At 43.6% G+C, this 12,496-nt stretch overlaps 1 protein-coding gene across 1 annotated transcript in view; it reads left to right on the top strand.

The window, feature by feature from the left end:
- Nucleotides 1-11,847, top strand: part of CRKL (CRK like proto-oncogene, adaptor protein) — a 40,550-nt gene extending 28,703 nt beyond the window's left edge. Inside the window, exon 3 of the mRNA XM_055323058.1 lies at nucleotides 8,163-11,847. Within this exon, the coding sequence (XP_055179033.1) occupies nucleotides 8,163-8,297 (135 nt within the window). The 3' untranslated portion in view covers nucleotides 8,298-11,847. The remainder of the gene's footprint in view (nucleotides 1-8,162) is intronic.
- The last annotated feature ends 649 nt before the right edge of the window (nucleotides 11,848-12,496 follow it).

Below are 12,496 nucleotides of genomic sequence, written 5' to 3'. Positions count from 1 at the left end.
ACAAATGCATATGGGAAGTACCCCCCTGACAGTAGTGTTATATTATACAATACCGCAAAAATGGAGAGCTGAGCAGCAGAGAGTGAAAAGGGCAGGTGAAGTCTCCCACATTAGGTGCCATGAAACATCAGAGGTAGAGAACTGGACTTGGTGTTGCTAACTTTGGACCAGCAGGTATTCCTTGATGATGAAATGGTGGGAGCAATAGCCAGAGTGTGGTAGGTAGGTTCTGGCTGTAGGAGAGCAGAATGATTGGGAATTGGGCTGATTGGGCTGGGTGACATTAGATGATAGAAGACAGATCAAGGTAAGATGGCTACACTGATAAAGCCAGGTAGTGAGAGGCTAGGAAAACCAGGGAGGAGGCATTAACCTGGGGTCAGAGCATATTCCTTGCCCCCAGGCTGGAGGGGTGCACTCACCGAAGATGTGGAAGAAGGCTGCTCCAGGCCAGGTTTTCAGGAAAGTAAGACTTTGTTTGCTTTCATATTTATCAAACATCAGCCAGGGCAGGCTAAGATTACAGACTTCAGGCAAAATGTATGCTCTCTGGGCACCTGGAGTCCAGTTGAAGATAGAGAAAGCATAGATAAAATGACAAAATTCCAAAGTATTTTTTGTAGGACATCAAATGAGTGACCTAACGAAAACTTAAGTTGCTGGGCCCATTATCTGTCAATAACACTCATCAACCTCAAACAGTAGCTTTGTTTTCAGTTTCAGCTCATTTTTGCCTTAGCCTTTTTTTTTTCCTCATGTAACATCTTGGCAGAACTGGATCTGGCTCTGAGAGCCAGCTCACTACCTACAGACTGCCCAGGTGCCCTGAAGCCATCGTCCTTTGTACAGAGTCTACCTGGGTGTTTGCTCACCTGGGTCCCCTCTTTCGTCACAGAATTTTCGTCACAGAATTCTCCTACACGTTTATACCTACACATTCTCTTACTTGTCCTTGCCTTGTTGTATAGTTATTTTAATACATTAATTGTATTTTCTTTGTGATCATTAACAGTAACTAGAAGTTAATTTAGAATACCAGTAGCTTTCTTTCTTTTTTTTTTAATAAATTAATTTTTGTTGGTGTTCAATTTACCAACATACAGAATAACACCCAGTGCTCATCCCGTCAAGTGTCCCCCTCAGTGCCCGTCACCCATTCACCCCCACCCCCCGCCCTCCTCCCCTTCCACCACCCCTAGTTCGTTTCCCAGAGTTAGGAGTCTTTATGTTCTGTCTCCCTTTCTGATATTTCCCACACATTTCTTCTCCCTTCCCTTATATTCCCTTTCACTATTATTCATATTCCCCAAATGAATGAGAACATACACCGTTTGTCCTTCTCCGATGGACTTACTTCACTCAGCACAATACCCTCCAGTTCCATCCACGTTGAATACCAGTAGCTTTCTATCCATGATTTTCTTTATATCATTTTTTAAAAATTTTTTTTAATTTTTATTTATTTATGATAGTCACACACACACACAGAGAGAGAGAGAGGCAGAGACACAGGCAGAGGGAGAAGCAGGCTCCATGCACCGGGAGCCCGACGTGGGATTCGATCCTGGGTCTCCAGGATCGTGCCCTGGGCCAAAGGCAGGCGCCAAACCGCTGCGCCACCCAGGGATCCCTATATCATTTTTTTAAAAAGATTTATTTATTTATTTGGGGGGGGGAGCATGGGGAATGGCAGAGGGTGAGAATCCTTAAGCAGACCAAAGGGAACCAGATGCCCCAAGCACGGAGCCATGAGATCATGACTTGAACTAAAACAGAGTCTGACACCCAACTGAACCACCCAGGTGCTCTCCTATTTCATTATTTTATTTTATTTTTATTATTATTTTTTTAATTTTTATTTATTTATGATAGTCACACAGTGAGAGAGAGAGAGAGGCAGAGACACAGGCAGAGGGAGAAGCAGGTTCCATGCACCGGGAGCCCGACGTGGGATTCGATCCCGGGTCTCCAGGATCGCGCCCTGGGCCAAAGGCAAGCGCCAAACCGCTGCGCCACCCAGGGATCCCTATTTTTATTATTTTTAAGATTTTATTTATTCATGAGAGAGGCACAGGGAGAGGGAGAAGCAGGCTCCATGCAGGGAGCCTGATGTGGGACTTGATCCCGGGACTCTGGGGTCATACCCTGAGCCAAAGGCAGACGCTGAGCTACCCAGGCATCCCCCTATTTCATTATTCTAAAAATAAAGCCAGAGGCAGTCTGTTTTCTTGGGTCAAAGGGAGGTAAAGAATGTTGTATATTGGAGAGAAAGGCCAGACAGTGAAGCTCTTCATCTCCTTAGCCTCCTTGTGCTCCAAACATGAGATAGCAGGTTCCTGCACTGAAAAAGGCTCAAAAGGGACACCTGAGTGGCTCAGTCAGTTAAATGACCAACTCTTGATTTTGACTCAGGTCATGATCTCAGGGTTGTGAGTTAGAGTCCTATGTCAGGCTCTAAACTGGGCGTGGAGCATGCTTAAGATTCTCTTTCCTCCTCTCCCGCCCCCCACCCCCCAGGTGAGTGCTTTCTCTCTGGTGTGCGTGCACTAGCATATTCTCTCTCTCTCTCTCATAATAATTACTTGGTCCGCTTTCTATAAAGGAACATGAAATTTTTCTTAAATTGGTATGATTTTCCCCACGTATGAATAAGAAAAACGTTTTCTACTATCTATAAATTAAAATATTATGATTTGGAGAAAGAGCAATACTTGGACTCCAGGCACTAATCAATCATAAAACAATCTATATTTCAGAAGTCTTTAGTATGTCCCAAATATTTAAAATTTAGTTTTTATTACTATTTTTTAATAGATTTTATTTATTTATTCATGAGAGAGACAGAGAGGGGGCAGAGATAGAGGCAGAGGGAGAAGCAGACTCCTCGCAGGAAGTTCAGTACGGGACTTGATCCCAGAACCCTGGGATCATGCCCTGGGCCGAAGGTAGACGCTCAACCACTGAGCCACCCAGGCGTCCTTAATTTTTATTATTTAAATCTTATCTATTCGGGGGCAGCCCCGGTGGTGCAGCGGTTTAGCGCCGCCTGCAGCCCGGGGTGTGATCCTGGAGATCCAGGATTGAGTCCCACGTCAGGCTTCCTGCATGGAGGCTGCTTCTCCCTCTGCCTGTGTCTCTGCCTCTCTCTCGCTTTCTCTGAAGAAATAAATAAATCTTAAAAAAAAAATCTATTTTATCCATCAAATTATTATTTCCTTTTAAGACAAAAATCAGAGAAGCGTGTCTTTTCATTTGTAATTTTTTTTCCACTGGGTACTTTACAAATTAATATTTTTTACAACTTAATTTTCTTTTATGGTGAAAAAATTTGTATTTAGATTTATAGCCAGCTGGACTCCTTTTAGATGATCCCAATTTTGTTGGCAACATCCAAAGCATCATAGTCAGGAGCCAGTCAAACATATGCTTTCTTCTCTCCATCAGGCCTGATCAAGGTGTTGACCTTGGCCATATCAATGTCATAGAGCTTCTTCACAGCCTGTTTGATCTGGTGCTCATTGGCCTTTATATCCACAATGAACACAAGTGTGTTGTTGTCTTCTGTTTTCTTCATGGCTGACTCAGTAGTCAGGGGCAACTTGATGATGGCATAGTGATCAAGCTTGTTTCTCCTGGGGGCGCTCTTTTGAGGATATTTGGGCTGCCTTAAAGACAGCAGGGTCTTGGGTCGTTGGAATGTAGGTGACACATGGATCTTTTTTTTGGTGACTGCATGCCTTTCAGCACCGCTTTCTTAGCTTTCAAAGCCTTTGCTTTGGCTTTGGCTTTGGGAGGGGCAGGGGCTTCCTTCTTCGCCTTTGGCGCCATCCTTGTGAAAGGGCCAACTTAAATTTTATTGCAAATCTCAAAAATAGAATTATTGGTCTTTCCCTTTAAATTTTAATTGTTCGGGATCCCTGGGTGGCTCAGCGGTTTAGTGCCTCCTTTTGGCCCAGGGCGTGATCCTTGAGTCCCGGGATTGAGTCCCACGTTGGGCTTCCTGCATGGAGCCTGCTTCTCCCTCTGCCTGTGTCTCTGCCTCTCTCTCTCTCTCTCTCTGTCTCTGTGTGTGTGTATGTGTGTGTGTGTGTGTGTGTGTGTGCCTCTCTTGAATAAATAAAATCTTTAAAAAGAAAATTTAATTGTTCGACTAACTGAATTATTTCTGTTGAGCCTGTGACATGAGTTTGAAAATAATTTGTAATAATCTGCTAATCTATAAATACATGTAGTTGGCTTTTTACGCCTTGTCTTTCTCCTATATATATATCTAGCACTTGACTACAAAAATATGAATGCTATAGTACATTTTATTTTGTCTCAGAACTTCTTACCATATTGCAAGAGAATATGCAACTCTTGGTCTCAGGGTCATGAGTTCAAGCCCTATATTGGACCTAGAGCCTACTTTTAAAAATAAATAAAAGATTTTAAGAATCTAATTCTTTTTAAGATTTATCTATTTTATTTATTTATTTATTTATTTATTTATTTATTTATTTATTTATATCTATTTTATTTTAGAGAGAGCATGTGCACATGAGTAGGGTAGGGGTTTGGAGGGCAGAGAGAGAAAAGAAAATCTCAGGCCGACTCTGTGCTGAGTGCAGAGTCTGACACAGGGCTCGATTTTCATGACCCTGAGATCACGACCTGAGCTGAAATCAGGAGTTGGATTCTTAAATGACAGCCACCCAGGCACCCCAAAATCTAATTCTTAATTACTAGATAACTCTTTATAAGGCATCTTACCATGGAGTTGAATTAGTGGTGCTCCTATAGAGGCATTTGAGTCACAATTTAGAAAGGAACTTACTAGGGCAATTTTTTTTTAATTTTTTAAATTTATTTATGATAGTCAGAGAGAGAGAGAGAGAGAGGCACAGAGACCTAGGCAGAGGGAGAAGCAGGCTCCATGCACTGGGAGCCCGACGTGGGATTCGATCCTGGGTCTCCAGGATCGCTCCCTGGGCCAAAGGCAGGCGCCAAACCGCTGTGCCACCCAGGGATCCTGGCAATTTTTTTAAAAAAACTGAATTTATACTGTGTAATAACCAGGGAGCCTCATGGTTTTAAAGTTCTGTTTTCCCATTTTCATTTGTCAAGTGTTCAAGCTGGTTTCCACAAGGTGTGAGAGGTTTCATTTGTTAATAGTGCTATTTTCCACCTAAATATAGTGACTGCATTTTTATTTCTCGGTAGATTTGGAGAATCACAAGTAGAATGGTAGAATAAAAAATGGAGAGCAGAGAGGTAGAAAATTCAGAGCAGTCAGTCTGCAATCACGAGGGGAAGTTGTGAAGATAGACCATTAAAAGCAGTGAGTGTCTCGGTGAGAAGAGGCTGAAAGTGGAAGGTTGAGTGGTCCTAGGCACAGGTAGGCCATGCTGCCTTTACACTCTGCAAGGTGGCAAGAACACAGATGACCAGCACTTGGATGCTCCTTGGTTTTTACCTCTGCTTTGTGATAAACCAGCACTTTGTGATGTTGGAGAGGTTCAGACTCTTAGATCTGTTGTGTCAGCCTGCCTTGCCTTATAAAACGTTAGTGTACATTGGGGATCAAGAGTAATAATAACAACTCTGAAGAAGCTCTGCAGGTGAAAACCTCTGTGAAAATGGGTCCCTGACTCATGGTGTCCATTGAATTGAAAAACAAAACAAAACAAAACAGGCCTGGGGGTGCCTGGATGGTTCAGTGGGTTGGGCATCTGCCTCCACCTCTCGTCATGATCCTGGAGTCCTGGGATCAGGCTCTCTTCCCAGCGGGGAGTCTTTTCTCCTTCTGCCTCTCACTCTGCTCGTGTGCTCTCTATCTCATAAATAAAATCTTGGGGCAACATGTCTGTAAACCCCCCTATAAATTTCTTGATGCTGTCTTAGAAATGGCTGATCTTGGGTTGCCTGGGTGGTGCAGTTGGTTAAGCATTCAACTCTTGGTTTCAGCTGAGGTCGTGATCTTAGAGTTGGGAGATCAAGCCCCATGTCAGGCTCTGTGCTCAGTCAGCTTCATTTTCTCTCCCTTTCCCTCACTGCTCACTGTCGCTGGTGCCCACCCACCCCCCCACAATGGATAAATAAAATCTTAAAAAGAAAGGGCTGATCTTCTGTTTGGACCATGGTCTAAATAGGTGTTGGAGTCTAGAGTTTAGGTCTCTGTTAATTGAAGTTTTCCTCATTTTATGCACCTTACCTTTTTTTTTGTTTGTTTGGTTTGGTTTTTGAGGAATTGTTTATTTTAAAGACATTCATTTATTTGAGAGAGATAGCGTGCACTAGCAGAGGGAGAGGGAGAAGCAGACACCCCACAAGCAGGGAGCCCAATGCAGGGCTCGATCCCAGGACCCTGGGTTCATGACCTGAGCTGAAACCAAGAGTCAGACCCCCAAACAGCTGAGCCACCCAGGCATCCCTTTTCTTTTAGCTTTTTGTTTCTTGTTTTGTTCTGTTTTATAGATACCTATGTTTAAACAACCACATTACTGGATTTTAGTGTTTCTGCTTGAGTCTTAGCCATCTTATAAACTAATCCAAATGACTTTCATATTTGCCTCAGAAAACATACCTCCTTTTCCTCAGAGGGCATTGACCTCCCTGGTAACCAAGAGAGGCAATGGGGCTGGGCCCAACGCCTCTGTGCTTCAGGGGGTTGGAGCAGGGATGGGGCAGGAGGAAGGAGGTCAGCCTTCACACGAATGGCAGCAAAGCCATTCTGGCATACTTCACACGAAGTGTGCCAGCAGAGCTGTGTGCCGGTGGACTTCTAAAGCTGCCTTGTCCCCTTTGGAATCCAGGCTAGTAGTCAAGCTTGCTGGACCATAGTTTTAGCAGAAGACCCTTTTTTCCCAATGAAATTTTTAAAGTTAAAAAAAAAAATTAAAGTTGAGATTTCTAAAAATTTGCTAAAAAGTCAGGACAGTTAACTGTTAGAATGGGCAGGAAAAATTGGAAATAATATGAATGACAGATGCATCTGATATCCACTTCACCCAGGTTATTTCTGAATGTGTGTTGTTGGAGCAGTGATAGGAATCTTTTAACCTTTACCTTGTCATTTGGGAGGAGTCTTCAGTCAAATACATGATGAAAGCAGTTTCATTCCAAGGGAGATCCGCATGAAAAGCAGGTAGCAGGCAGCACAGGTTAGTTTAGCAGTGGTGCATTTCAGTATACTTTTTTCTATTATAACTTTATAAATAAAGGTTTAAAAAGTTGAAAGCCCAGACACTTGTTGGGCCCTTAAAATACCTCCCTAGAGTTCTGTGGGTCTCCAGAACAATTTGAAAACCACTTCCAAAACAAAATTCCTGCCTTCTCCTTAATGAGTGGAGCAGTCCCTAACTGGTGCCTGTCCTCTCACAATAGATAGAATTCCTCCCACCCTGAAGTTTAAAGTAGGCCGAAAAAGATAAATTCCCAGAGTTGGGCTTCCTTTCCCTCTGATGGCCCCACAGAGGGGCAGGCAATGGACAAATCAGGGAGACATTATTGCTGCCTGGGGCAGGAGAGGGGAGTGTGGCTTGGTAACTGAGGTCTTGTTGGTGACAGCATTTCCACCCCATGTAAATTAGGGTGGAGATAGATTTTTTTTTAATACCCTTTTTTTGTGTGATTTCACTTCAACCATCCTGAGAGAGTAGTTAAGTGTTCATTTCTTTCCTGTTGGGAATTAATAACTGACATAGGGAGAAAAAAGGTTGCTTTTGTGCTCAGAAGGTCCTTCACTTAATACACATTCTCACCAGCTGAGGAGGACAGCACGCTTATGGTAGCATCTTGTGTCTTTGTTTTGTTTTGTTTTGTTTTGTTTTTTTCTAAGATTTTTATTTCTTCATTAGAGACACAGAGAGAAAGAGGCAGAGACAGAAGCAGAGGGAGAAGCAGGCTCCCTGTTGGGAGCCTGATGCCGAACTCGATCCCAGGACCCCAGGATCACAGTCTGAGCTGATGGCAGATTCTCAACCACTGGCCACCCAGGTCCCCCCACATTGTGTCTTTGGCACTGCTTGATTTTAGGTTTATGCACCCCCCCCCCCAAGAAAAAACTTTAAAAATTCTGTAGGTTCCTTTGGATAGAACAGCAGTGTGTATGGGTTAAACTTTTTTTTTTTTTTAGTTTGCAGAGAAAATGCTGACTGTGTCTTCTTTCTCCATCCTTACAGGTTGGTGACATTGTGAAAGTCACAAGGATGAATATAAATGGCCAATGGGAAGGCGAAGTGAATGGGCGCAAAGGGCTTTTCCCCTTTACGCATGTCAAAATCATTGACCCTCAAAACCCTGATGAAAACGAGTGATTGCTGTTGCCTGTTTCCTGCTGCTTCCTTGTTCTGCCTGTCATAGTCTCCTTTGAAGTGGGAAAGCATTCTCTCTCATAGGCAAGTTACACTGCATTGCCGATGTCCAGCTTTCTGCAGAGTGGCGGTCTCTCATACACATTTGGAATGCACAGTGGCTGCCTCGGCATTTGTATCATAGTCGTATTGTCAAAGAGTAGCAGATATTAGAGTTCTTTTGGATCATAAACTGGATATACTGGTGGAAGCACACAAGTGGAGAGAAGTTGATGAGGAAAGGGTCGGTCTTCTCGTCACTGCCCTGTTTGTACTTGTGACTGATTCTGTCATGTTCATCAGATGGAGCTTGAGGCCATGGTGAGACATTGCACGTTGCTGTTCCACAAAGCAATGGTTCAGTCGCCGTTTTGTTTTTCCTTTGAAGAACAGAGCAAATGAACCTTAAAGAAGAGGGAATTCTGTCCTAAACTCCCCAAATCTGGCTCTTCTTTTTTCCTTTCGTTTGGTTTTGGAAGACTTAATTAGACTTGTGTGTTCTGAACAGGTTTTTAAGTAGCAGGTTGGATTTTTGTGATATTGTAAGGAATGACACGTGCCTCTGAGCTTCCCAAACTGAAGCTGCTGTAACTAAAGGAATATGGAAAAACAAAACAAAACACAACCCTGAAGCAGAGGCCTTTATTGTCTTGGCTGCCAGTTGTACCTGTTTTGCCATGTAGTAAACAACCCACAAAAGTCAGTTGTAATGTGCCAAGCTTGTGTGCCTGGCTCCTTGGATTACGTTTTCCCCAAAAGCACCAGAGTAGGGGGTGATTTGGGGAAGGCTTTGCTTACTTTGTCAGTGATGACAGGAACAATGGGGGAAAGCACTTGGCTAGTTTTCTGTCCAGTGTTTCAGTGAATACACCCCTTTAAGGTATAGGAATTAAATTTCTTTAAAAAGTGAGGTTGTTCATAGAATCATTGACTTCATTAATGAATCTTTAAATTCTACTCACTGAGGCTCACTCCTCGCTGCTGCAGGCCAAGCTCACAAAGCTGCCAGAGAAAGATGGTGCTGCTAATACTGGTTCCCCAGTCTCTGTGTCTGAGACGCTCCCAGGCAAAGAAAGTTCAAGTTCTGGAAATTGGTTAATGCATCTGATGTCTAAGATTTTAGTGACTTGGGAGAACCATTAGCGATTTAGCAATTTGATGTAAACATTTCCTTGTTAGCTAAAAGAGGGCTGTTCATACAAGCCAGCTTGGTACAAAGGTGTGGCTGATTCATTGTCTGGTGTACATAGCAGACTAGGATTCTGGAACCTTCATGCAGTTCAGTCTGCTCTCCCTTCTGGAAACTGATGAAGACATGCCTCAGCTCAGAATGAATACAGCAGACCTGGAAATATAGCAGTCACCTACTGAGTGAGTGACTGCATCATTTGCTGAGCGGCTGCTATAGCCCTGGCCCTGTCTCCTAAGGGTCTTAGGTTTTGAATTAGAGCAGTATATATATATATATATTCTGGTGACAGAACCAGCAAAGCAGCCATTTTTTCAATCTCTCCTTAAATCAGTATTCCATTAGGTAGATAACTGCCGTATTAAAGAATCTTGGAAGTGTTCCCATGACAAAGTTAATAATGACCAATTGGAAAAAAATATCACTGTGGCTACCTGTCTGTGGTTTTCCTGATAAAAATGCAGTCTGCTCTCCCTAATCAGTGAGCACTGTGACCACGTCTTGCTCTGAAGGTGCCTGTCCATTGTAGTTGCCTCTTATTCTGAGTTTAGCCCCCCCCCCGCCCCCCCAGCTCCCACAGTAAGGGGCACACATGTGGCAGCAATTCCCTCTGCCTGCGTGGACACAGTGTTCACCTTGCAGCCAGTGGCCCGGTACTAAAGGGGTTGTCCCACAGAAGGTGGAGTATGTGCTATGTGCCTTGTTCAGAGAGGGCACAAACCTTAAGGCTTTCTTAAACCAAGTTTAGCTGAGGGGCTTAGCACCTTTTGGTGACAGTAGTTGGTTCGGAGTACTCAGGAAGTATGTGGGCATTTTGGAAAGCAAGACTTCCCTTCAGCCTTATCTGCTGACCCATAACAAGACCCACCTCATGTGGAGCACTTCAGAATCAGAACACACCACAAACCTACTTTGGCTTCATAATAAGTCTGCTTGTCACTTCAACCTATGTACATGTCTCCAGGGCTGCCCAGGAGACGGAGCCTGAAATAAGGTGAGTCTTGAGTTCTGAACTCTCCAGATATGTGCCAAAAGTGTAGTACCTTTTTGACTTAGGATCTTATTAGTTTTTTTATCAGGCAGGGAATTTCTCTTCATCACACTAAATAGACAAAAAACAGCACGCTCACCTCAGCTTCGTGCTTGGGTTCCCCAGTGATTGGGGAAAACTTCCTGTTTCAGAAAGTGATGCTTTTCTTCCAGAGGAGCTGCCTTCCCTCCGTGGTTGGTCTCCTTTTAGGATTGTTCATTATTGCTACTTGCTCTGCTCTACTGTGTGTCACTTAAGAAAATATTTGGATGTTAAATTAACTCACTTGGGAACTGAACAAATTACGAACTAAAGGGCATTGACAGTTTGACTCAAAACTTATTTATCCTGAAAAGGACCTCCAACACAGGAGTCCTCCTTGTCATTTCTTTGTGGTGTGGTACCACCTGAGGCATGGTTAAAGAGGAGCACATGTCGACGAGCTGCCATTTGACAACTTTGATCACCCATACAAGACACCACCTGTGCTCATGGTTGGAAAACTGAAAGGGGGGGAAGGACAGCTGCTCCCCTCCTTGGAGCTCAAGGATCCTTGGCTCCGTGCTTTCTTTTACAGCTGTTTACAGACAAGACAGGCCAAGGCAGACGGCCCCTGCTCTTGTAATGTTTGCTCAGAGGAATATGACCATTTTATTTTTGAAAAGGGATGATGTGTTTTTGTGCCAGGTGTTTATAATTTAATCCTTTAATATTATGTTCATTAACCTCTTAAAATGAGTGACTTTTCGATTGTTTTAACACAGTACCTAAGACTAATGCTTTCTGTGGACACCACTGAGCTCTGCCTCAAACTCCACCCTCTGGGACCAGAGACCTCTGTCCCTGGTTAACTGCTATCAGTGTGGAAACTGAGCTGGTTGTATATTCTAAAGGAGTAGAAGGACAGTTCCCTGAGACAGGGTCCTTGTCTCTGCAGGAGGAACAGTGGCCTTGCTTCTAGACGGTCTTCACTGTGTGTTTTAAAATGACAACAACAACACAAAACTTTTGACCTGTAACTTAAAGATCATAAACTTCAGGCAATAATATTTTCTGTGTAAGCTTTTAAAATTATTTTTGGGGATCATAGCTTGTTTTATTTTGTGCTATAAAATTAACAGTATTAAATGACTTATATTCTTAGAATATCGAGTGTCTTTTCTTAACAGATTAGTGCCTTTTTATTTTTGTATTCATTTTACGTTACTGGTCCCGGCATCAGAACCCTTGTTTCCATGGCCTGTTTGTACATTGTCTCAATAAAACTTGCATCAGCCGGTGGTGGCAGCGGCGGCTTTGGTGTTTCGGTGTCTCCTCAGTGCTGCCTGCAGGCTCTCAGCCCACATCAGCCTCCCAAGCAATTAAGCACCTGGTGGATGCCTGTGAAACACAAAAATAACCAGTGCTCCTCCAGGGATGCGTCTTGCAGCCCACCCCTGTCCTTGCTGACCAAAAAAGAAGTCTTGCATTGGCCCTTCCCCACCCTTAGCCCCCACCCCCACCCAAAAGAGAAGCAGCTGGTGTTGTGTTCCCCTTTGGAAGATGAAACAGTAGTTGCCACACTTTGTCACCAAGGAAAACTTGGATGTTTTCCCTTCTAGGCACCTGTATCTGAAGGCTTCTGTTAAATATTTGTTCAGCACAAGCTACCCAGCGTTCAGTGGTTTCAGGTAAAAGTCCTAGAAAACAAGCAGCCTCATCCCAAGTTAGGGCATGATACCTGCTTAACTTTTTATATTCTTTTCTCTTCCCATCTGTATATAGCCTTCCTGATGAACTCCAGGGACCTGCAGGTAGACAGTTGAGGGGCAGAGCACACCACAGTGATTTTCTTGACATCCCCCTCAGCCAGAGCCCCATTCCTCCAGGTATTTCTGTGCCTATTGAGAGGTCCACATTTCCTTGTAGTAAAACCTCCGGAAATTAGTTTCAGGAAGTGATTCC

This window comes from Nyctereutes procyonoides, unplaced genomic scaffold, assembly GCF_905146905.1.
Source record: "Nyctereutes procyonoides isolate TBG_1078 unplaced genomic scaffold, NYPRO_anot_genome, whole genome shotgun sequence".
NCBI lineage: Eukaryota > Metazoa > Chordata > Mammalia > Carnivora > Canidae > Nyctereutes > Nyctereutes procyonoides.
The sequence above is the reverse complement of the archived record's forward strand: the minus strand, read 5'-3'. Positions and strand labels throughout refer to the sequence as shown.